The sequence below is a fragment of the Bos grunniens genome, chromosome 5 (assembly GCF_055505025.1).
Source record: "Bos grunniens cultivar Pamir isolate PY7600 chromosome 5, Bosgru_T2T1.0, whole genome shotgun sequence".
Lineage (NCBI taxonomy): Eukaryota > Metazoa > Chordata > Mammalia > Artiodactyla > Bovidae > Bos > Bos grunniens.
Genome location: NC_141169.1, coordinates 98,358,593 through 98,384,797, shown reverse-complemented (window position 1 = coordinate 98,384,797; position 26,205 = coordinate 98,358,593). Strand labels below are relative to the sequence as shown.

Sequence of the window (26,205 nt, the reverse complement as noted above, 5' to 3'; positions counted from 1 at the left end):
TAATTTAATATTTATGGTATGTGGTGGTTTTGCAGTGTGGTTTTGCAGATGGTTTTGGCAACTTTGGCCAAATTGGACTACGTTTCCTGGAATTCCCTTCCCTGTCCCTTTTCGATTAGGGTTGGCCACAAGAGAAATTTGCATGAGATTTGTTAGTGGCAGTAAAGCAACATACATGTGTGCGTGATGAAAGTCACTGTCGGTCAGGCCCTGTTGCATCTCGTGCACATTTTCAGGGATCTGTTGCACCTATGGTGTGGGGAGCAGCCAGCCCAGCTCCCCAGAACTCTGCCTTCAGCTTTTCAGCATCTTGGGTCAGGTATGAGCACCAGCGTCTCCTTAGGTCTTCTGCAGCACAGAGGATGAGGGCTTAGAGAAGGGATGAGGCCAGCGTGGGTTCTGGTGGAGACATGCTGGTTCTAGCTTGTTGCAGGCTTCAGGTGTCCTGGCTCTCCCCCACCACCCATTCCTCCATCCTCCACCACCCATCCCTCCATCCCTATCACCCATCCCTCCGCCCCCCACTGCCCATCCATCCCTCCATCCCCCGATGCCCATCCCTCCATCCTCTACCGCCCATCCACCCATTCCTCCATCCTCCACCACCCATCCCTCCATCCCTATCACCCATCCCTCCGCGCCCCACTGCCCCTCCATCCCTCCGCGCCCCACTGCCCCTCCATCCCTCCATCCCCCACTGCCCATCCATCCCTCCATCCCCCACTGCCCATCCCTTTATCCTGCACTGGCCATCCCTCCATCCTCCACCACCCATCCCTCCATCCTCCACCACCCATCCATCCATCCCTACCACCCATCCATCCATCCCTACCACCCATCCCTCCATCCTCCACTGCCCATCCCTCCATCCCCACCACCCGCCCATCCCTCCATCCCCACCACCCGCCCATCCCTCCATCCCCACCAACCACCCATCCCTCCATCCCCACCACCCACCCATCCCTCCATCCCCACCACCCACCCATCCCTCCCCCACTGCCCATCCCTCCATCCTCCACCACCCATCCCCATTGCCCATCCATCCCCATCACCCCATCCATCCATCCATCCCCACCACCCCATCCATCCCCCACCGCCCATCCAGCACAGCTGAACCAGGACTCTGACCAGCTCCTGTAATTAATTGCTTAAGGTAAGTCTCTTGAACAACCTCCTTATTCTGTATCATTCCTAACGATTCTTTATGGATTGAACCCTGACTGGTAACATTTTACTTTTTCCTCCTCAATGCTTTACTTTCTTGAACAGATTTTGGGAATGTAATGGGTTTGCTGTTTCCTAGAGTAATTGAAAATTTTATCTTCCTATTTTGTTTACCCCTCAGCTAAACCCAGATACGTAGTACTCAGTCAGAAATTACTTGAAATGTTGATGCTAAAAACTGAAGGGCAGAGTAGAGAGAAGAGAAATGTTTTCTTGTGGAATTTTTAGGTGTAGGTTTTTTCTTAATTGTGAGAGAAGTAATTTTGCTTTCCCCTCACTCTCACTTTCTTTCCTTTGTTAAGAGCTACACAGTGCCTAAGAGATGTCATTGTTATTTTCTGGTTTGTGGTCGGTAACACTGAATTTCTTGCACACACACGAGGCATGTACCTCCCATGCAGATGTTGGGACTACAGAAGGAAAGGGTAACCAGAAAACTTAATTATTCCCATGCTTCAAACCATAATGTTAAAACCTTTTGGGCAACTAAATCTAGTTGCTTATTAGTATAAGCAGTACTTATGTGGTGGGCTGGCTGTGTGTGTGTGTGTGTGTGTGTGTGTGTGTCCTTTAAGGAGTTTGTTCAGGGTCATCAGTGTCAACATAAGACAGGATGGAACTTATTGATGATTCAATTTTCTTCACCAATCAAGGCAAATTCCTGTTGCTTTTATTAAATAGTGAAGCAAGATTTATGCTAAAAGCTTTTAATACAGTCTTTGAAACTGTCATACTTCCCCTGACCAGAGAAGCTAGGCCACCACTGAGCTAATAACCCTCTCCCAGTTATCCTGTTTGCTTGTGACACCCTCCTCCAAAGTCATATTCTGCATGTCCTACAAGAAAGCATTTTGAACCGACTCCAGTGTGTTAGCCAGAACCAAAGGAATGAAACTTGTTTTTATTCCTTTGATATAGATAACCAGCTTGGTATCTGTGTATGTAAACTGCAACAATATGATTGACTTGCAAACTTCTTCCAAGTTGGTGCTGTGGTGATTCTCATGGTTGATTTTTGCAACATTTCAAAGATAATAACCAAGTATAATTTTGCTGTACAAGGATCAATGAGCCACACACAATGCAAGAAACAACTCACTTTCCTCTTTGATTGAGAGAAGCAGAAGAGTAATATTTATAGAGAAAAAGCCCCTAGACCTAAATTTTGTTGACTAGACCGAAAACATTTCTGCCTAGTGTCAGAAAAGGTAAACCACCAGACGGGAACATCTAAGATAAAATGACAGTGAGGGTCCTGATGATGAAGTTCTTGTTCGCTTGTCCCATTGTGTACGCCTGACCCTTCACATCTGCACCTACCCTGCTTCCCCTTAGCCTGAGCCCTGGTTTGGTCATGTCACACCCAACCAGCCTTTCAATGCCAGCCTGCTACGGCTACGGCTGGTGGTCCCCAAGAGGCCCTCAAGTCTGTCTAAGTCATAACTGGCTTGACCTTCGGGCCTTCCCACACCTGTAAGTTCCCATCCAAAGCCTTTCACCGAGGGACGTGCTCCCTCCTGCCACCTTACATCTTAAGGCAGATTTATTCCTATGCCTTCCCTGGTGGCTCAGACAGTAAAGAATCTGCCTGCAATGCAGGAGACCTGGGTTTGATCCTTGGGTAGGGAAGGCATGGCAACCACTCCAGTATTTTTGCCTCGAGACTCCCATGGACAGAGGAGCCTGGCGGGCTACAGTCCATGGGATCACAAAGAGTCACACACAACTGAGTGACTAACACTTTGTCTTTCTGTTCCTCTGTCCCACGCCCACCTCCACTTTTTGGCAAGGTCCTAGCCAAGACATCTCTTTCTGGTCTTCACTCACTCCATCCAGTCCTTCTTACTTTTAAATTTCCTTAAATCTAACTCAGAAGCCTTTCACAACCAACTGAAATGTCACCTGTGATTATCAGTGTCATCAGTATCCTGTCTGCTTGCACTGAAGGTAAATGCTTTATTCGTTTAATGCTTTTTTTTTTTTTTTTTTTTTTGTGCCTAACAACCTTATGAGGTTGAGCTTCTTGTCTCATGAGTCGTCGTGCCTGGTGTCATCACGTAGAAGCAGAGAGGTTATTAGGACGTGCATGACAAGGATGGAGAACAGATCTTGAAATAACTACTTTCCCTTGGTTTTTCCTACAAGAATTCTACAAGTGTACAAAATGCACCATGAATGTTTGTCTTTTTTCTTCCTACCCTGCACCATTCTGGATTCAGCCAGTCAGCAAATGTTTACCTTTGAGGTTTCTATGCCATAGTGTGCATCTGATGTACCCATGAAAGGATGAAGATGATGGCAGTAGACTGTTAGCTCTGACACGCGTTCCCTGTCCAAGGTGGAGCCTGTGACACAGGCTGAAGACTCAGCATTTCATCTTGAGCTGAACCCTCTGATGGGAGGCCAGCAGGCCAGGCTCCACTATGGCCTCCCTAACCCCTTGGACGTGCTACAGAGAGAAGTCCCTTCTCATGTTTATGTATAAACAGGTACCAGTTTTGATTTTATTTCATCATATTAACATTCATGACACATCAGAATGAGAAATGCACAATTGTAACCATTCAACAGCTTGCCTTACTCCAAAAGAACACTATATTCATATTAAACATTTATACATCTTCCCACCCAACTTTACAAATGTCCTAAACCATTTTCCAGCATTTCTCACATCGAAGTCTAGTTCTGCTGTTTAATATCACCATTCTGTATCATCTAGTAGGCTCCAGCGCTCCCCCTCCGATTCACGGTGCAGAGAACCAGCCACCCGGGGCCATGGACACCCATGTGGCTCCAGGGCTGGCTCCTCAGCTGGGAAGTCTCCAGATTATTTGACATTAGTGACCAAGAACTAAAAGCTGTAGCACAGGACCACATTGGTCACAGGAAGGAAGGGGACCATGGCCAAGAGAAATCCTGAAGGTTGGAAGGCCAGTTCAGCCCAAAGATCTCATTAAAACCAAATCCCACAACCTTCCTGAAACATACAGCATTGGAGCCATTGCTTTCACGTCTCAAAAATGTTCCACAGTTGTGACCAGACTCTGGAAGCTGGGAGCTGTTACATGGTTGGTGCGTGTGTACATAACACATCAAAAATCAATGTGTGAAACCTTGATAATTGGGTCTGATTACACCCAGAATTTGCATGTACAGAAAAAAGCTAAACTTAGCAGAACCTTTCCAGTATGGTAACAATGCACTCCCTACAGTTTACTCACTCCATTTTACACCCAGATCACAGCCCATTATTTGTGCATAACCAGTTATGTTCTATGAAGCTCAGAATTGTCACGATCAAGTCAGTTTTGAATCATGTCATTCTATGCTGGTTTTAGCAGTCACCGTAAGAAACATGAAGTCACATCCGACTCAAAGGACTGTCCATTTCTCACACGTAGAAAAACCTGAGATATGAGTCAGCAACTAGCTACACTTACAGTAAAGAACAACACGAACACCCACCCACCACCCTTGGAAAAAAAAAAAAAAAGCTGCTGACGTGAATTAAGGCTTCAAAACAGGACCAGACTGTAGCTGACAAAACTCAAGCCAGGAAATTTAAAAGCAGGTAAGTACTATCACTGTTTACTTGTTCTAATCACCTAGTTTCAGCTGCCAGGGTTGATTCCATACAGTGATTGTAGGTACGGACTGAGACCACTTGGTCCCGCTCCATTTTGGTGTCCCTTCTACTAAAAAATGCCGGGGGTAGTTTGAGAATAGTGTGGGTGTGTCTTTCCATTCTGTTTGCGATGAAACAAAATTTGTCCGCCTCCTCACCTTTCTATACTGTTTAGTTCTGAGCATTCCTGGCTTACGAAAGCCTCTCAGCCCTAGCAGTATGAAAGCCTAAGGAAATCGTAGAAAATACCACCTTCATCACATGCTAAGGGGGAAAAAAAACCCACTGAGAAAATAACAGCTGCCTGCTGCTCCTCAGTAGTTTGATCTTCTTATCCTTCCACAGTTTTCTGCCTCTTGGTAGTTTGCAATAAAATTCCACTTTATTGTTCCATTTCACAAAATACCTCTGTGCAGTGAAACCAAAATAGAAAATACCTAGCATGGCTGAGACCTTGAAGGGGGTGCTGCTCTGCTACCAAATAAATTCACATCTGGCTTGAAACCAGGTTAGTTCCCAGGATTAACAAGCCCATCTTGAACAGTTCTTTTGATTTAGAAAGAGGGAGGTAGACTCATTTAGCCTCCCAACATTAGCTTAAATCATGATGCTGCCAGATTCCTGGCTGTTCAGTTGATCTCAGATAGCTTCACCTTCCTTCTTCACAAAGCCGAGAAGAGGAGCCGGACCACTTCCATCCAGGCCTAACTGGAAATGCCTGCAGAGGCCGTCTGAATTGGTCAAAAAGTGTGACTAGCTACCTACCTGTTCACAATGCCTAGAAACCGGGCCACCAGACCTGGTAGTGGTGAAAGCCCCGACTTTGTCTGAGGTACTGGGGTTGCTCTAAAGTAGGTCTTGGCAAGGCCCCCTAATGGTCGGTCAGCAGAATGACGCTGGCCAGCTCAGCGGCTGGCGGGTGCGCTTGGATCTGTGCATCAGCTTTAGACATGATGGTTCCTTGTGGATTTACCATTAGGTTTTGTTCCTAACGGGGTCTCCCCGCCCGACCCACAGGCTGGCTCAGTCTCAGCGCTAAGGTGCACTACGGAAGGGACCAGACAGGACTAGGATCTGAGATCTCTTTGTAGCACAGCAAGAGAACGGTGGGGGCTTCCGTCCTCCAACTCCAAGTAGAACTCAATCTAGTACGAACGGGAGGATGTGCAATCCATTGCATAGAACTGTGTCACGTGTCTGGGGGAAAGCTGGCCTGGGCCCTTCCATTTGTATTGAGAGAAGTATTAGCTGCTCTCTCAACTGCAGATGTTACAAAAGAATGGTGTGGATCCATGTGTTGTTTTTACACCATAGCTCCATTTTCCAAAAATATATATGTACATATATATATTTCAGATTTACAGGGAATTAGTTTTCGTGAACAAGACAAGCCCTGTCCACGGGAGTCACAAGTGTCCTCCTGCTCAGGAGACCTCGATGATTTCCATGCTGCCTGAAAAGCTTGACTGGCTGCCCACCTTGCCCAGTTCCTCCCGCGACCGGTTCTCGGACCTGATGCTCTCACCGAACTCCATCTGGCAGCTTCGACGCTTGAACTGCTTCTCGAAGGGGCTCTCCTCGTGCCAGCTGCGCCGGGAGTCGGCCCTGTCGCCGGGCTTGTGGCGCCGGCGCACCGAATGCCCGGGGTCCCCGCTGCACGTGGGCAGCTGACTGCAGCTGAAGGCAGGGTGGCCCGTGCGGCCCCCGTAGATGGCCGAGGCCGAGTAGAAGTGCGGGGGCTCTGGCGCAAAATACCAGCTCTTGGTCAGGGCCGGGGCGGAGGTCTGGGGGGCCAAGAGATCCGAGTGCCAGCCCTCCAGGCCCAGCCCCGTGGCCGAAGTGGCCAGGTGCTGCTGGCTGGCCGAGAGGCCGAAGAGGAAGCGGGGCTGCCCGCGGTCCTCCACGCTCCCGCTGCGGTGCAGGGGCGACCACAGGGGCCTCCCCGGCCGGGGCCGCGCACCCTGGCCGTTGCCGTCAGAGGGCCGGGGCGGCGGGGCCTCCTCGCTGTCCGGGCTGGCCTCCGGCGTCTGCTCCGACACCTCCTGCACCGGAGAGAACTGGCAGGGCTTGCCCGCGCCTTCCAGGCTGGAGGCGGCGGGCTTGTAGAGCTCCAGGGCGGCCTCGGGGGATGAGAGACCGCCGGGCGTCGGGGACACCGACTTGATGTCCAGCGAGAAGGAGCGCTTGAGGCGGCCGCTGTCCTCCAGCCTGTCTGGGGGCAGGTGGAGCCCGTTGAGTGCCTGGACCAGGGGGCCGTCGTCGGGGGCGGTGCTGGGGGGCGCAGGCCGGGGCCCCGCCCCCTCGGAGAGAGCGGGAGCCGGGCGGCCGTGGGGCGGCCCCGGGGGCAGCTGGCTCCCCTGTGCGCCCTCCACGGGGCCGGGCCCGGCGACTGACTCGCTTGGCTTCTCCAGGGGCAGCAGCTTCAGTTTGCTCTTGGGCCCAGCGGCCCCAGTCTGGCTCTTAATCCTCTTCTCGTAGTCCAGGAGCTGGCCCAGGAAATTGAAGTTGGGAGATATAGTAGGTCTTTTTTCTTTCACAAATCTGTGAGGAGAGGGAAAAACCAAAAAGGCTTGAATCTGACAGCTGACCTGTTAAAGTGATTAAGCTACAGTAAGTGAAGAGGTGAGACATAATTATCAGAGGTCCTCCCAAGACCTTCGGGAGATGGCTGGTTTAAAAGTTCAGGGAAAAAAAAAAAGTTCAGGGAGCGGGTGGAGGGGGAGGTGAGGGCCTCTGCCTTGGGGAGCTTTGCAGGACGACCCTGAGGATGTTAGAAAGCAGGGAGCCCAGCCCCAAAAGTTCTAGGTTCGTCCTCCCTGTTTTCAAGGACTTAAGGGCTCCAGTGGGGCTTCCCTGGTTAGTTCCGCTGGTAAAGAATCCACCTGCAACACAGGAGACCCTGGTTCGATTCCTGGGCTGGCAAGTCTCCTTGGAGAAGGGATAGGCTAACCACTCCAGTTTTCTCGGGCTTTCCTAGTGGCTTAGATGGTAAAGAATCCGCCTGCAATGCAGGAGACCTGGGTTTGACCCCTGGTTTGGGACAATCCCCTGGAGGAGGGTCTGGCAACCCACTCTAGTACTCTTGCCTGGAGAATCCCCGTGGAAGGAGGAGCCTGGTGGGCTATAGTCCATGGGGCCATAAAGAGTCGGACACGACTGAGCGACTTCAGCATGCGCAGTGTTGCCAGCGCAGCTGGTAAGAGATGATTCTTTCCTTACCACCTAGGACACCCTCACCCCTACCCTGCCCCAGCACTGGTGTTCCCATCAGAAGTATAGCTTAACAGCCATGCCACCTTCAACTTACCAATGTCAGAGTCCCCACAGTGACTTCGAGACATTTCACATTTTTAATTAATGACCAAAAGAGAGAGGGTATCAGATGGCCAGAGCATCAAAGCACACACTTCCCAGTTCCCTGCTCTTTGTATTTAATGGGACAGAATAACCAGTCACACAGTGGACTCTGTCTGCTCAGCATGTTAATGCACTCTAATAAGAGTATTAGCTCAATCAGCCCTCAAAACTACCCTCCATCACAGAGGTACATACAGTCCTTATGTGAATTGCCCCAGTCACACAGTTATTAAAGTATGGGGCTGGGATTCAAAACCAGGTCTAACATCTGGATTCATTCCTGTAGCCACCTTGTTAGAAGAGTCACCAAGGGATCAAAACTAGTAGTAAACAGCTTTTCCATTTCATTGCAGAAACAAAGACTCAGAAATAGTAGATACATTCTTTAGTGGCCCCTGACTGTGGCCCCTGACTCTCACGGACATGCCTCAGAAGATGAAGGAGTGAAACTACCCTAAGAATTTAAATAAGGAAGGAAAGATAAAACTCAAAAATAAACTCCTTAGAAATATGTAACCTAAAGCAAATTAACAAAGCCAGAAATAACTGGCTCAACTGTGACAAGTGTAAATACAGAGTCTTCATGCTAAGACCCCCATGAGGATATGAGGGTGCCTTTCCTGCTGGTTTGTGTGGCATTCAGGAGGACCTTGGGGGGCTAAGCCAGAGGGGAGGACCTGCCTCCCTACTTCCTGCCTCCCCACTTCCTTCCGCCAGTGAGAAGCTGTTCGAGTAGCTCATTTCTTTGTTCCAAATTTTCCAATTTGAGAAAAAAAATCCTATTGTTACAACAGGCCTGGTTCTGTGTGCATATATTTATTGATCCGTTATCACATGGAGACTATCCACCTCTATCCAACAAGATGCACAGAGGGTTCTGCTTCATACGCCCCTCAACACAACCACAGTCCTTGGTGCTGCTGGCATTGGCTGCCTTCTGTCTGGAGAATGAGACTGGGGGCAACCCAGTCAAAACAATACACTGCAAAATCTGGGCAAGTCTATGGATGGCCACATGCAAATCAAGGGGTTAGAACACACCCTCACATCATACATAAAAAATAAAATGGCTTAAAGACTTAAATATAAGACATGACACCATAAAACTAAAAGAAAACACAGGCAAAACATTCTCTGACATAAATTGTACCGATGTTTTCTTAAGACTGTCTCCCAAGGTGATAGAAATAAAAACCAAAATAAACAAATGGGACCAATCAATTTTAGGAGCTTTTGCACAGCAAAGGAAACCATAAAACAAAAAGACAACCAAGGAATGAGCGAAAATATTTGCAAATGATGTGACTGACAAGGGCTTAATTTCTAAACTATACAAACAACCCAATCAAAAAATGGGCAGAAGACCTAAATATTTCACCAAAGAAGACATACAGATGGCCAATGGGGACATGAAAAAGATGTCTGCCATCGCTAATTAGACACGCAAATCAAAACTACAGTGAGATATCACCTCCCACAAGTCAAAATGGCCATCACTGAAAAGTCTACAAATAATACATGCTGGAGAGGTTATGGAGAAAAGGGAACCTTCTTACACTGTTGATGGGAAGGTAAACTGGTGCAGCCACTATGGAAAACAGTACAGAAGTTCCTCAAAAAACTAAAAGTAGAGTTGCCATATGATCCAGCAATCCCACTCTTGGGCATATACTCCAACAAAAGTATAATTTCAAAAAGTACATTCACACCAGTGTTCACAGCAGCACTACTCACAATAGCCAAGACATGGAAACAACCTAAATGTCCACCAACAGATGAATGGATAAAGAAGATGTGCGCGCGCACACACACACACACACACACGAATATTACTCAGCCATGAAAAAGAATGAAATAATGCCAGCAGCAGCAACATGGGTGGTCCTAGAGATTATCATACTAAGTGCAGTCAGAAAGAGAAATACCATATGCTGTCACTTCTATGTGGGATCGAAAACACAAATGAACATATCTACGAAACAGCAACAGACATAAGCACAAACCTGTGATTGCCAAGGGGGAGGAAAGTGGGGGAGGGAAAGACTGGGAGCTTGGGGTTAGCTGGTGCCAACTATTATATATAGGCTGGATGAACAACAAGGTCCTTCTATATTCAATATCCTGTGATAAACCATAATGGAAGAGAACATAAAAAAGAATACGTGCCTGCATAGCTCAATCACTTTGCCACATAGCAGAAATTACCAACACTGTAAATCAATTATACTTCAATAAATATTAAAAAAAAAAAAAAAAACTGGACTAGTCTAGACTGTGAATGGAGTTTGACAATTATTTGGTTTTATACTTACATATACTGGACTTTATCCTCAGTGATAGCGAGAGAGAGTCTGAAGCACAGTAGGAATTCTATAATGAGTATTCTCCTGGAGCATTTTTTCTCATGTGTAAATTAGAACAAATGATATTTCTCCAACTACGGAAAGATCTCTAGATTTGCTGTTTCTTAAACTTAAAAAAAAACTCAGGGCTTCCCAGGTGGCTCAGATGGTAAAGAATCTGCCTGCAGTGCAGGAGACCCAGGTTCAAACCCTGGGTCATGAAGATCCTCTGGAGAAGGGAATGGCAACCCACTCCAGTATTCTTGCCTGGAGAACCCCATGGGCAGAGGACCCTGGCGGCCCACAGTCCATGGGGTCTCAGAGTTGGACTTGACTGAGCGTCTAACACACTTCACTTTTTTCAAACTCAATAAAGCAGCTGAGGATGAACTTCATACATGGGAGGGTAGAATTAGTGCTAAATTATAAAAATACATTTTTCTCCAATCTTTAAACATTTAAAAATCAAGTCACCTGTAGAGTGTTAACTAAAATAATCGTGGTCACCCACTCGTATCTCCTGAGGATTCAGGTCAAAGGAGAAGCCACTCACATAGGGCATGTTCCTGCCCTCACCTGTAAGCTTCATCCAAGGACATATCCATCCTCTTCATGATGTAGGCAATGGCGATGGTGGCGGAGCGGGAGATCCCCGCCAAGCAGTGCACGAGGACACATCCATTGGAGGCTTTTGCTTTCTCTGTAGGAGTCAAATTCAGAAAAGATCACTAACAACTTTGTTCAGCAGTGAAACGGTGTTTCCATTTACTCACACAATGTCCTTCACCTGCCGATGCAAAGTAAAGCCCCTCTCTTGATACTTAGCTATTTTTCCTTTCAATACTCTTTTAAGGAGGTAGGGGAACATGATTTCCCCACCATTTTCACAGAGAACAGAGAAGGTCCCCACATGTGTTAATAAGCAAGTTGTCCCTAATCCAGGTTACCTCTCATTCAATACATTTCACTGCATTTTTTATATTATGTATCATTTTAATTACTCTCCCTGAGTATAAATCATATTGTGATCACATGATTCTACTTGCCTGGCATAGAAAACTTCAGAAATACAGAATAGTATAAAAGAAAATAACATCCAAAATCCTATGATTTTACCTAATATTCTGTTTACCCATGTTGTCTGACACTTCAGCTTTTTGCTAATTACGTAAGAGACCTTTTTCAAGTTTTGAGGAATCAACTGACATATAATGTTGTATTTTAGGTGTATGACCTAATAATGATTTAAACATATGAGATTAAATTTTAAAAGCACTTTTTCATTTTAAACATATGTAATACACATTACTGTGTAAAAAGCAGGGCGCTGGGGAGGGGAGAGACCTAGTCACAGTGACACGACATCAAATATAAAAGATGCCACGTCAAGAACTTTAAATGCCAACTCAGAACCCATCTTCCTCATAGAAAAGAGTTTCCCCATTTTTCTCCAGGAGACTTTTTGCTACGACATAAAGTGGCTCACTGAACTTTATTTGCTGAACTCATCGAGAAACCATGTGTGCACTGTGAATCAGGTTTCATAAGTCACTTTAATGAGGACCAAGGGAACTTTGACCTCTGAGGTCATACTGTCACACTGCGTCATGCTAATTGCCCGTAACATGGTAGGACTCTGTTAGAACCAAGAACCAAGTAAATTCAATCTCACAGTCCTGCCACCTCTCACTGTAGATGAGCTTTAAAAGCTTTCTCGTGGGTAAGGATGAAGTTACCCCAGAGCCTGGAAGCCACCACCATTTCAGTCGGTACTATGCCTGCCTCAGTTCTGAACAGTTTTCCTGTGTGCTTACCTGCTGCCATCAACTTCCCTTTTCATTCCTGTTTTCACTGATTAACTACCAAAAGTTTACCAAGCCTTATGTTAATATTCTTGTAATTAACAGGTATCCCAGGGACTCTGCTCTGGCAGTTGAATAATACAAGGCTACTCCAGCCTCACCACCTCTGTTATACATATTACAAACATCTAACCTACATGATGTATTATTTGTTATGTACAGAACACTGAAGGGCTTTGAGGTAGAACATGAACAATCAAGCAGCCTCCCTTTAAATAGAGAAATCAAACACAATAAAACAATAACAAAGGGATACAAGACAGCATTGAAACAAACAAAGAAGGACACACTGTACAACATAACGGTATATAAACGCATGTCCACAAAGTCCACGGCTCCCTGGGCCTCCACAGCTCTCTTCCTCCTCTTTACTAGGCAGCATTTAGCCTAGACTGCTCTTAGTACTTCCTTTTTAACCTTGGCTACTGAGAAGCTCAAAGCCAAGGTTTTCACTCAATGTCAATAAGGAACTGTGATTCGGATTTTACTGTACTTTTGCTAGCCACGTATTACTTGGTTCTTGATCTTCCATCTCATTTTAATGGTGATATGGGTGAATGTGTGTTACCTTCTGGTCCCAACCTCTTCCTGTAAGCTGCTTCAAATTCTTACTGGAAATAGGCTGGCTTGAAATATTTTTAATATTTTTTTAATGTTGACAGTATTCTCTCATTTTTAATAATTATCTCAGAACTAGACTCGAAGGGCTGAGAAGGGTTTTGCTTCTAACACTCTCCCAAAGTACTGAACACTGAGCACACAGCATAAACCCTGTATACACAGGCTGGCTGGCCGATACATATTTTAAAAGGTAATCTTCATAAAAAAATTGAAAAATGCAAGGAGGAAATAAAGTGATGATGATAACAGATGCGTTAGGATGTTGAGGGTATAGGTTTCCTCTTCTCTGTTTTTCAAATTTTCCGTGTGGTACTTACACTGCTTTTACAATTACAACTGTTTGGATGGTGCATTTTAAAAATCTAATTAAAAAGTGATTATATGAAGTGGAGCTCATTAGAATACATTTCTTATCAGAACTGTGTGCTAAGCTGAGTCTCTTAAGGCAAAGGAAGGAATGCCCATAGGCCTGGAGGAGAGAAGCCAAACATTCAACAAAGACCCACAGTGGGGCTGGACCACTGCTCAGAAGAGAGTCTTGCCTGGTGCATGCTGGATGGGAAGGGACTGAACAGGAGGTTCAGAGGTGGGGAGCAGCCACTGGAGAGTCTGGGAAACTCGGGCGAAGGACCCGAGACACTTAAATAGCCTCTGCAGGTGCTGAATAGGGGCAATAAGAAGGCATGGATGGGGAAAACTGGAAATTAAAACAAAAGCAGGTTGCCACTACAACAATCCAAGGATAAGAAAAAGATACATATATTTTTCAATTTTGCCTATTTTTTTCTTTTATCAATTCTAGGTTAAAAAAAAGGATGTGGGGGGTAGTTCAAGAGGGAGGGGACATATGTATATACCTATGGCTGATTCATGTTGATATCTTACAGAAACCTACACAATTCTGTAAAAGAATTATCCTTCAATTGAAAAACTAATTAATTAAAAAAAAGATAGCAAATGAAATGGATGAAGGGGAGAAGTTACAAAGGTGAAAACGGAGGAATAACTGAGGAGACAGAGTACACCTCTAAGAAAAAAAAAAGGCTTCTCATATAATTTTTTAATTCAGCTACTATTTAAGATCTGATAGAGTGCCTGATGAACTACGGACTGAGGTTCGTGACACTGTACAGGAGACAGGGATCAAGACCATGCCCAGGGAAAAGAAATGCAAAAAAGCAAAATGGCTGTCTGGGGAGGCCTTACACATAGCTGTGAAAAGAAGAGAAGCGAAAAGCAAAGGAGAAAAGGAAAGATGTAAGCATCTGAATGCAGAGTTCCAAAGAATAGCAAGAAGAGATAACAAAGCCTTCCTCAGTGATCAATGCAAAGAAACAGAGGAAAACAACAGAATGGGGAAGACTAGAGATCTCTTCAAGAAAATTAGAGATACCAAGGGAACATTTCATGCAAAGACGGGCTCGATAAAGGACAGAAATGGTATGGACCTAACAGAAGCAGAAGATATTAAGAAGAGGTAGCAAGAATACACAGGAGAATTATACAAAAAAGATCTTCATGACCAAGATAATTATGATGGTATGATCACTCAACTAGAGCCAGACATTCTGGAATGTGAAGTCAAGTGGGCCTTGGAAAGCATCACTACGAACAAAGCTAGTGGAGGTGATGGAATTCCAGTTGAGCTATTCCAAATCCTGAAAGATGATGCTGTGAAAGTGCTGCACTCAATATGCCAGCAAATTTGGAAAACTCAGCAGTGGCCACAGGACTGGAAAAGGTCCGTTTTCATTCCAATCCCAAAGAAAGGCAATGCCAAAGAATGCTCAAACTACTGCACAATTGCACTCATCTCACATGCTAGTAAAGTAAAGCTCAAAATTCTCCAAGCCAGGCTTCAGCACTATGTGAACCGTGAAATTCCAGATGTTCAAGCTGGTTTTAGAAAAGGCAGAGGAACCAGAGATCAAATTGCCAACATACGCTGGATCATCGAAAAAGCAAGAGAGTTCCAAAAGAACATCTATTTCTGCTTTATTGACTATGCCAAAGCCTTTGACTGTGTGGATCACAATAAACTGTGGAAAACTCTTCAAGAGATGGGAATACCAGACCACCTGACCTGCCTCTTGAGAAACCTATATGCAGGTCAGGAAGCAACAGTTAGAACTGGACATGGAACAACAGACTGATTCCAAATAGGAAAAGGAGTACGTCAAGGCTGTATATTGTCACCCTGCTTATTTAACTTATATGCAGAGTATATCATGTGAAATGTCGGACTGGAAGAAGCACAAGCTGGAATCAAGATTGCCAAGAGAAATATCAATAACCTTAGATATGCAGATGACACCACCCTATGGTAGAAAGTGAAGAGGAACTAAAAAGCTTCTTGATGAAAGTGAAAGAGGAGAGTGAAAAAGTTGTCTGAAAGCTCAACATTCAGAAAACGAAGATCACGGCATCTGATCCCATCACTTCATGGGAAATAGATGGGTAAACAGTGGAAACAGTGTCAGGCTTTACTTTTTTTGGGCTCCAAAATCACTGCAGATGGTGACTGCAGCCCTGAAATTAAAAGACACTTACTCCTTGGAAGGAAAGTTATGACCAACCTAGATAGCATATTCAAAAGCAGAGACATTACTTTGCCAAAAAGGTCTGTCTAGTCAAGGCTATGGTTTTTCCAGTGGTCATGTATGGATGTGAGAGTTGGACTGTGAAGAAAGCTGAGCACCAAAGAATTGATGCTTTTGAACTGTGGTATTGGAGAAGACTCTTGAGAGTCCCTTGGACTGCAAGGAGATCCAACCAGTCCATTCTAGAGGAGGTCAGCCCTGGGTGTTCTTTGGAAGGAATGATGCTAAAGCTGAAACTCCAGTACTTTGGCCACCTCATGCGAAGAGTTGACTCACTGGAAAAGACTCTGATGCTGGGAGGGATTGGGGGCAGGAGGAAAAGGGGACGACAGAGGATGAGATGGCTGGATGGCATCACCAACTTAATGGATGTGAGTTTGAGTGAACTCCGGGAGTTGGTGATGGATAGGGAGGGCTGGCGTGTTGCGATTCATGGAGTCACAAAGAGTCGGACACGACTGAGCAACTGAACTGAACCGAACTGAACTATTTAAGAGCCAGTTACAAGTCGGACACTGTGCAAAGTGTTTATATGTATTATCTATTTTAATCTATACAATATCTTTATAAGGTATATACAGGTATACAATATACCTTATAAGATAAATACATTGTCTTCAGTCATCAGATCAGTAGACTAAGGAACAGAGAATTTTTAGTAACTCACCCAGAATCACTTAACTGATAACCAAGGGAGGCAGGACTCAAATACAGTTTGGCTCCAAAGTATATCCTCTTAATTACCTCCCTGTATTGCCTACAAAAGCCCTGAGTTTGCTGTGGGTGAAATGGGGCAGGAGTTGTACCAACAGCCAGCTGGCCTGGGGGCCTGGTCAGGGTCCCAGGCACAGACAGGCAACTGCGCTCACCTCTGCCTCCCTCTCCTAAAAGCAAAGGCAACACTCAAACCTGAGCCTTTCCAACAAACCCAGGAACTTACTGAAATTTAATCTGAATAATAAAAAGTATGAGCCTGTAAGTTACTAAGTCCTGTACGAGGGTACATCTTTATATTCTCTGCCATGACTAACCAAGGCTTTAAATGGCCTGGAGGAGACTAGCACCTCCAGTGAACACAGGCTGAATTCCACAGTGGGCTGGAGGTATTGCACTGGATGATCTGGGTGGGAAAAGGGTGGTGACCCTAACAGTAAATAGGGCCAAGCAAGTGAACTACTGGTGAGTAAAAATATCTTCAGATATACAATTACAATATATATTTGGGTATGTATCTCACCAACTTGGAACATAGTAAAGTTCCTTTTGTATGAATTAAAAGCGGCCAATAGCTCCCATGAAGTCGAAGAAAAGTAAGCTGGAGGCAAAGTTCTCTCTTTCCTACCAACCCTCCTAAAGCTTAGACACTGTCATGACTTAACAGAATCAGGTTTCTTCTGAATTTAGACTCTGAAACCGTACTTTTAGCTGAAACCAGAGCCAATTATCTCCAGATCAATGTGACATTTAATGGGAACATTAACTATAACTGTCGTCTTTCAAAGAGGCAAACACTGAATGATATGCTGAATACTTCCTATAAGTAGAATGGCGGGAAAAATTAATTACAGGAGTTTTGTTTGTTATGATTTTCATGCAAATTATCTAAGCCATTTACCGTCTGGTGTTTCACAGGATGCATGCCTATGGAAGAGGAGAAGTCTTGGCCATCTGAACTCTTGAGAAAAGGGGGATCTGTTTCAGAATTACCCTAAGTTCCAAAAGCGCTGTCTAGAAAATTCCTCTCACAGATGAAAGGATAGAGTGAGGGGCTTAATTTACATAGTTACATTGTTTAAAAGGAATCAGTTCTTTTTTTAAAAAAAACCTTTCGGTAACCAATTCAAGAGTATTTAATTATGGATGAGGGTGCTCCAGCTCATGACTAGGGGGAAAACCAACCAAAACTCCTCACATGGACATCAAGAGTCACACCCAGTCATGCTGCCCAGGAGCTACGAACCCATCTCGTTGGTTTAGCCATTTTCCATCAAAACCACATTTCAAGTAAACGTCACTGATTTCCTACCAGCAGACCTGATTTCAAGGCACCAAAAATGTCATAGCAGTGCCAGAAGCTGGGAATTGGGAGGCTCCAGGGCTGACGGGCCCAGTGAGCAGAACAAAGTACCATCCAGACCAGACCCTGTCACAGTCATCGCCAAGGACCGATCACACGAATGTGAGTGTGTGTGTTGGAATTTCATTAGACCCAATACTATTAATACTTGAAATTGCTGGCACACAGACGGAGGCTTAGGGATCTTGTGACATAAAAACTTTAAATGTAATGGGATTAGTTTCCACAGGACTGGGCTGTTCTCTGGGGAAAGCACAGCAGCAAGGCAGAAACAGGTTAAGGAATGCCACCAGCGTTTCCAAAAGTCTTTTATAGGATCTGATGAAGTGGGTGGCAAGTTTAATCCCAGAAAGTTTAACCCATTTTCAAACATTCGCAAATCTGTAATCAAAGATCCCACCAGGCTTAACCCTGGGAATGTTCGAGTTAGCTAAGATGTCACAAGGCCAGTCCCTTAGGGACAGCACAGCATACACACGTCACCTGGCCACTGAATGAGACAAGCAGCATCATGTCTGTTTTCAGACTTTTGAAAAATCTGTGAAGTAGGTTCCTTTTCTCTAATGAGAGAAAAGGGGAGGAAAGGGTATACTCATACACGAGACTATAACCCAAAGGATTTGTAATATCACTTGAGCTACTTACCAATAAAATCCACTGATTTGTCCAACCACGGCAAAATTTTCTCACAAAAGCTATCATTCACAGGCACTCTCAGGAAATGAGATTCGGGGATAAAGTCAGGCTTGGGGCAGGTATTGCTGGCATTTAAAACATAACCAATCCCATTCTGTTGCATCAGCTCCTAGGGAAGGAAAGAACAATTAAAGTGATGTAATGTAATAGTATGATCACTTTTAAAGAGAAAAACTTAACATTAGGATTAAAATGACTAGTTTCCTTGAAGCGATCAGATTTCATTCAGTTGGTAAAATCCAAAAACCTAGCACAATGACACATGAAGACAAGTTTAAAGCAGAATTTTTAAAAACTGAAGTATAGTTAATTTATAACGTTGTGTTAGTTTCAAGTGTACAGCAAAGGGATTCAGTTATACATATTACATATTCTTTTTTTATAGTTTATTACAGAATACTGAATTTAGTTCCCTGTGCTATACAGCAGGTCCTTGTTGTTTATCTATTTTACATATTTACATGTTAAACCCAAATTCCTCATCTATCTGCTCCCTCCCAGCTTTCGCTTCTGGTAACCAAAAGTTGTTTTCTTCATCTGTGAGTCTGTTTCTGTTTTGCATATAGGTTCATCTGTATCATTTTTCTTCGATTCTACATATAAGTGATATCAGATGATATGTCTTTCTCTGACTTCATTTAGTATGATAATGCCTAGGTCCATCCATATCGCTGAAAATAGCATTATTTCATTCTTTTTAATGGTTGAGTAGTATTCCATTGTGTGTATGTACATGTATATATATACACAAGCATTACATATATACATCACATCTTCTTCATCCACTCATTTGTTGAAGGGCACTTGGGTTGCTTCCATGTTTTGGCTATTGTCAATAATGCTACAGTGAATATTAGGGTGAATGTATCTTTTCTATTTATACTTTTCTCCAGATATATGCCGGGAGTGGGGCTGCAGGATCATATGGTTAGTTTTTTTAAGGAACTGCAATACCGTTCTCCATACTGGCTATAACAATTTACCTTCTCAGCAACAGTGCAGGTATTATTTGTAGACTCTTTAATGCTGTCCATCCTGACTGGTGTGAGGTGATACCTCGTTGTTTGGATTTGCGTTTCTCTAATGATTAGCAATATGAACATCTTTCCATATAGCTCCTGGCCATCTGCACGTCTTCTTTAGAGAAATGTCTATTTAGGTCTTATACCCATTTTTTAATTGAGCTGCTTTTTTGATATTAAGCTATATGAGCTGTTTGTATATTTTAGAAATTAATCCCATCTGTGGCATCATTTGCAAATTATTTTCTCCAGTCTGTAGGTTGTCTTTTCATTTTGTTTATGGTTTCCTTTGCTGTGCAGAAGCTTTTAAAAGTTTAATTAGGTCCCATTTGTTTGTTTTTATTTTCCATTACTCTAGAAGATGGTTCCAAAAAAGTATTGCTACAATTTATGTCTAAGTCTGTTCTGCCTATGTTTTCCTCTAGGAGTTTTATGGTTTTCAGTCTTAAATTTAATTCTTTAACCCATTTTGAGTTATTTTTGTTTATGGTGTTAGAAAACATTCTGATTTCATTCTTTTACATGAAGCTGTCTAGTTTTCCCAGCACCATTTATTGAAGAGACTGTCTTTTCTCCATTGTATATTCTTGCCTCCTTGGTCACAGATTAATTGACCATAAGTGTGTGGGTTTACTTCTGGGCTTTCTACCCCATTCCACTGATGTACATATCTGTTTTTGTGCCCTACCGTTTTGATTACTGTAAATTTGTAGTATAGTCTGAAGTAAGGGTGTACGAGTCCTCCAGCTTCATTCTTCTTTCACAAGATTGTCTTGGTTCTTCTGGGTCTTCTGTGTCTCTATACAAATTTAATTTTTTTTTGTCCGAGTTCTGTGAAAAATGCCATTGGTAATTTGACAGGAATTGCACTGCATCTATAGATTGCCTTGGGTAGTATGCTCATTTTAACGATACTGATTCTTCCAATCCAAAGACATGGTATATCTTTCCATTTTTGCTGTGTGATTTCTTTCATCAGGATCTTACAGTTTTCAGAACACAGGTCTTTTCCCTGCTTAGGTAGGTTATTCCTGGGTCTTTTATTCTTTTTAATGCAATGGTTAGCGGTACTATTTCCTTAATTTCTCTTTCTGATACTCTGTTGTTAGACTATAGAAATGCAACCTATGTTTGTATAGTAACTTTGTATCCAGCAACTTTACTGAATTCATTGATGAGCTCTAGTAGTTTTCTAGTAACATCTTGAGGATTTTCTATCTATAGCATCATGTCATCTGCAAACAATGACAGTTTTACTTATTTTCCTATTTGAATTCCTTTTGCCTTCTTTGATTTCTGTGGCTAGGACTTCCAAAACAATGTTGAATAAAAATGGCAAGACTGGGCATTCTTGTGTTATTCCTGATCTTAGAGGACATGCTTTCAGCCTTTCACTGTTGACTATAATGTCAGGGGTCATATATGGCCTTTATTATGTTGAGGTATGGTCCCTCTATGCCCACTTTCAACACCCCCTCCTTTTTTGGTTGTGCTGTGGCATGTGGGGGGTGGATCCCACATTTCTTGACTAGGGATCAAACCTGTGCCCCCTGAAATGGAATTGCCCCACTCCAGTACTTTTGCCTGGAAAATCCCATGGACGGAGGAGCCTGGTAGGCTATAGTCCATGGGGTTGCTAGAGTCGGACACGACTGAACAACTTCACTTTCACTTTTCACTTTCATGCATCGGAGAAGGAAATGGCAACCCACTCCAGTGTTCTTGCCTGGAGGATCCCAGGGACGGGGGAGCCTGGTGGGCAGCCGTCTATGGGGTCACACAGAGTCGGACACGACTGATGTGACTTAGCAGCAGCAGCAACCACTAGACTGCTAGGGAATTCACTTCATTTTTCAACGTTTTTGTATGCCTACTTTCCGAAGAGTTTTTTTTTTTACCCATAAATGGATGCTGAATTTTATCAAAAGCTTTTTCTGTATATGAGATACTCATGTGATTTTTATTCTTCAGTTGGTGAATGTGGTAGATATGGTATCTGCAGACACTGAAAAATCTTTGCATCCTTGGGATAAATCCCACTTGATCATGTTGTCTGAACCTTTTAATATATCGCTGGAGTCGGTTTGCTAGTATTTTGTTGAGGATTTTTGCATCCATGTTCATCAGTGATAAGTTTTTGTGTGTGATATCTTTGTCTGGTTTCGGTATCAGGGTGATGGTGGTGGACACAGAGAATGAGTTCAGAAGCGTTCCTTCCTCTGTAGTTTCTGAAATAGTTTCAGGATAGGTGTTAACTCTTCTCTAAATGTTTGTTAGAATTCACCTATAAAGTTACCCGGTCCTACACTTTTGTTTGTTGGGAGTTTTTACTGATTCAATTTTTAGTACTGGTAGTTGATTTGTTTATATTTTCTATTTCTTTCTGGTTCAGTCTTGGGAGATTGTACCTTTCTAAGAATCGGTCCATTTCTTTCAGGTTGCCCACTTCGCTGGCATATAGTTGCTCACACTAGTCTCTTAGGATCTTCTTATTTCTGTGGCATCAGTTGTAACTTCTCCTTTGTCACCTCTGATTTTATTGGTTTGAACTCGCTTCCTTTTTTTCTTATTGAGTCTAGCTAAAGGTTTATCAATTTTGTTTATCTTTTCAAAGAACCAGCTTTTATTCATCTTTTCTATTGTTTTTTTAGCCTCTATTTCATTTATTGGGCTTCCTGTGTGGCTCAGCCGGTAAAGAATCCGCCTGCAATGAGGGAGACCTGGGTTCAATCCCTGGGTTAGGAAGAACCCCTGGAGAAGGGAAAGGCTACCCACTCCAGTATTCTGGCCTAGAAAATTCCATGGACTGTATAGCCCATAAGGTCACAAAGAGTCAGACACGACTGATCGACTTTCACTTTCATTTATTTCCTCTCTGATCCTTATGCTTTATTTCCTTCTACTAACTTTGGGTTTTGTTTGTTCTACTTTCTCTAGGCATGAGGTCGCTATCTGAGACTTTCTGTTTCCTGAGGTAGCTTGCATCACTATACATTTCTCTCTCAAAGCTGCTTTTGTTGTATTCCATAGGTTTTGGATCGCTGTTTTCATTTTCACTTCTCTCTGAGTTCTTTTTACTTTTCTCTGACTTTTTCAATGATCCATTGGTTGTTTAGTAGCATATTGTTTAGCCTCCACATGTTTGTTTTTTTGTAGCTTTTTCTTGTAGTTGATCTCTAATATTATAGCATTGTGGCTGGAAAAGATGCTTGATATGATTTAAGTTTCTTTACATTTATCAAGACTTTTTTTAAAATCGAGGCTTTAAAGCAGAACTTTTTAAGGGCAAAAAGACTGTTTAAAAAATCACACATCACTAATACGGTCAACTTTCTATTATCTTCGTTACTAGAGAAGTGGAACAAAGAATACAAAATTAAACCATGACAGTCTACTATGACTTCCCCCTCCTTGGCAACTATGTAAATTTATTATGACCATGTTAGATGTAATCCCCAAAATGCATGAATAAGTGCATTGATTTACAAGATTTGGGAGTATGCTAGAATACTTTTGTTTGTTTTGTACCGTGACTTCAGAACATATGCACACACAACATGAACATTTTCTTCCCACACTGAACATGTTGGGAAGATACAGTCCTTCCCAACTGTTCTCTAAGATACAGTCCTGGGCCATCTCCTGGCTCTAAATACTCTCTCTGAAGGCTGACTATTTCCATGTCTCTACATGCTGATGACTCTTAAATAAACACACACACACACACACACACTTCAATTTTTGATCCATATTTCCAGCTGCTTCCTAGATATCTTTATTCAGATGTCCCTCAAAACTTTCAAACTCAGAAACAGCACATTCTCTTTCTCCCTTCTCTGCTTCAAATTCTTCTTTCCTCTCTGTAATCCAAAACTGGGTTTGGTAATAATATCCACCCAGACACTTGAGCTAAAAAATGGGATCCTTTCATCCCGTTTCTCTTCCTCACCACTCCCCTCCAAACGTGGTCAAACCTTTGCAGCATCAACGCCTCCCATCACCCCTTCTCTCTATTCTCAGGCACTGCTCAGCCAGCAGCCTACACCATGAGAGCAGAAAAGCTGCCACAGATCTCTTAAATTTGCAGTGTTCTCCTCTCCAAACCTGAACTGAACAACAACTACAGTATCCTTTCTTGTCATTAAACAGGGGCTGTGTGTTTTATGCACACTTATTTTCACCATGTCTCACTGCCCGCTCCTGTCCCATACAACCTTCAAATACCCAGCATACCATGTGCACCAGCCTTCCTCAATGTTGTTCACACCAGTTCCAAGAAGGCCCTATTCTTCCTGATGACTCTACCACTTTTCTGCTTTAACCTTCCTATGAACCCTTCTATTGGTGCATAATTAACCATTCCGTTCTCTGCTTGTCCAAAGGACTTTGGACATGCTATTAGTAAAATACAGAGCATACTGTGTTATCACTAGCAGATAATTCTTGTATATCCTATTAAGCACTGAGATCTTGGACTAAACCTTGCTTGTTTTTCTACCTTTAGCACCAGGTACGTAGTTGTGGTCGGTATGTGTTTGTTCAACTATCATCCCTGTCTGCCATTTTCCAGTCAAGCCTATGACACACTTCATTTAGTCATCCGCTGCTGCCTCTCAGGAAATGTTTTCAGCCTGAAATCATTCTCTTCTCAGCAACCATGGTCACTTCTTTTCTAGGAATGCTACCTCCTCTACAAATCTTTTTGTTTGGTCATTTTCTTCCTTTTTTAGCCTCCTGCTAACTCCCTAATCCCTTCATTTACCACATTTGGCACAATGAATATATTCTGTTTTACATAAAAGGTAGACTGAGCAAATCCAGATCAGGTATGAAGCCCTCTCAACTGTGAGATAACAATGTCAAGAAGTAGTTTTTGGAGCTAAGCGAGCTCAAAGTGATTGACCCTCACGTTCAGAAGGTCTCAGGGGCTGCCGCGGGGCTAACAGTCGGGCTGTGACGATCTCAGTGTTTACTATGGCGACATCTGCACATGACTGAAGGTTTTCTGCCACCATCTGATCTCCAGTGTTCCCGACCAAGGGGCTGGAGATAAAAGCCTTTTGGGCCTTTCTCAACAATGCTCCTTAAAGAAAGGAACCTTTTTACATATCCTTCTCCTTTCTGTCAATAGCACTACAAAGCTTTATTAAATGAAAAGTAGTCCAACAGTAAAGACACAGGCGTTTCTGAGGAGAGAGGCTGACGTAGGCAATGTCACCCACTCTATACAACCACAAGACCACAGGCAGAGCTCACCGAGGACAACTCTGAGGTGTACCGAGTCGTAGCGAGCATCACGTACGATTTCCCCACAGAAAGACGGGAACCACGTGCACTTCTGACAAGCACCCACAGGACTTCCCTTGTGGTTCAGCTGGTAAAGAATCCACCTGCAATGCAGGTGCAAGCCCTGGGTTGGGAAGATCTCCTGGAGAAGGGAAAGGCTACCTACTCCAGTATTCTGGCCTGGAGAATTCCACCGACTGTATAGTCCATGGGGTCACGAGTCAGACATGACTGAGCAACTTTCACACTCTACAGAAATGACCACTTAACCTAAATTAAAAAAAAAAAAAAAAAAATCTGTAGGGCACCTTTGTTATAGGCCTATTAATAATATACTATTATGGCGCATGGTAGATATATAACAACATCCAACATGTTGAATGCCTACTATGTACCTGGTACTGTGCTAAACTTTTTTAGTTTTTTGATTTATTTATTTTCAGCTGCCCTGGGTCTTTGTTGCTGCACAGGCTTTCTCCAGATGTGGTGAGCAGGAGGTACTCCTCCTTGCAGTGTGCGGGCTTCTCACTGTGGTGGCTTCTCTTGTTGCAAAGCACAGGTTCTAGGCACATGGGCTTCAGCAGTTGCGGCTTGCGGGCTCTAGAGCACTGGCTCAGTAGTTGTGGAGCACAGGCTCAGCTGCTCCTCGGCATGTGGGATACTCCTGTACCGGGGATCGAATCTGGGTTCCCAGCATTGGCAGGCAGATTCCTAACCATTAGACTACCAGGGAAGCCCCGGTACTAAACTTTCAAATGGACTGTCTCACTGAATCCTCACAACCACCCTTTGACATGGGTACTATCATTATTCTCATTTTAAAAATGAAGACACCAAGACTTAGCAAGTTTACATGTTTCCAAAGTTACACAGCTACCAAGTGGTCCAGTGTCAAAAGTCAAATCCAAATATATTCATCTTTAGAATATGTCTTCTTTATTGCTGCAGTCCACTGAAGTTTTTTTTTAAAGCAAATTAGATGGACTAATGCTGACGCTAAAGCTTCAATACTTTGGCCAGCTGATATGAAGAGCTGACTCATTAGAAAAGACCCGAATGCTGGGAAAGATTGAAGGCAGGAGGAGAAGGGACGATAGAGAATGAGATAGTTGGATTGCGTCACCGATTCAATGGACGGGAGTTTGAGCAAGCTCCAGGAGATGGTGAAGGACAGGAAAGCCCGGCGTGCTGCAGTCCATGGGCTCACAAAGAGTCAGACACGACTGAGCGTCTAAACAACAAAGATGGAGCAATGAAGTGAAGTAACTAGCCTACACACATATTTTTATTGTTTAACCAAGTGAAGTAATATAGTTTCATCCTTTTTTACCCTTTTAAACTGTAACCAGTGAGAAAGTAAAGGAACACCCCTCTGGGCATGGTTCTTTCTGAACAGACTCTTGGAGTAACTCAGGACACTAGAAAGCTATCGAAGGAGACTCATCAGTTGCACTTTGCCTCTTTTTTCCCAACTGTTGCCTCAGTTGCAGCCA

At 43.7% G+C, this 26,205-nt stretch overlaps 1 protein-coding gene across 10 annotated transcripts in view; it reads right to left on the bottom strand.

Moving 5' to 3' along the window:
• Positions 1 to 3,698: 3,698 nt before the first annotated feature.
• DUSP16 (dual specificity phosphatase 16) overlaps positions 3,699 to 26,205 on the bottom strand; it is a 110,181-nt gene continuing 87,674 nt past the window's right edge. For all 10 annotated transcript variants that reach the window (XM_086401971.1, XM_086401976.1, XM_086401969.1 and 7 more), the window contains 3 exons: positions 18,354 to 18,513; positions 11,125 to 11,248; positions 3,699 to 7,390 (listed from right to left, as the gene is read on the bottom strand). In XM_086401971.1, coding sequence (XP_086258097.1) covers positions 6,274 to 7,390; positions 11,125 to 11,248; positions 18,354 to 18,513 — 1,401 coding nt within the window. In that variant the 3' untranslated portion in view covers positions 3,699 to 6,273. The remainder of the gene's footprint in view (positions 7,391 to 11,124; positions 11,249 to 18,353; positions 18,514 to 26,205) is intronic.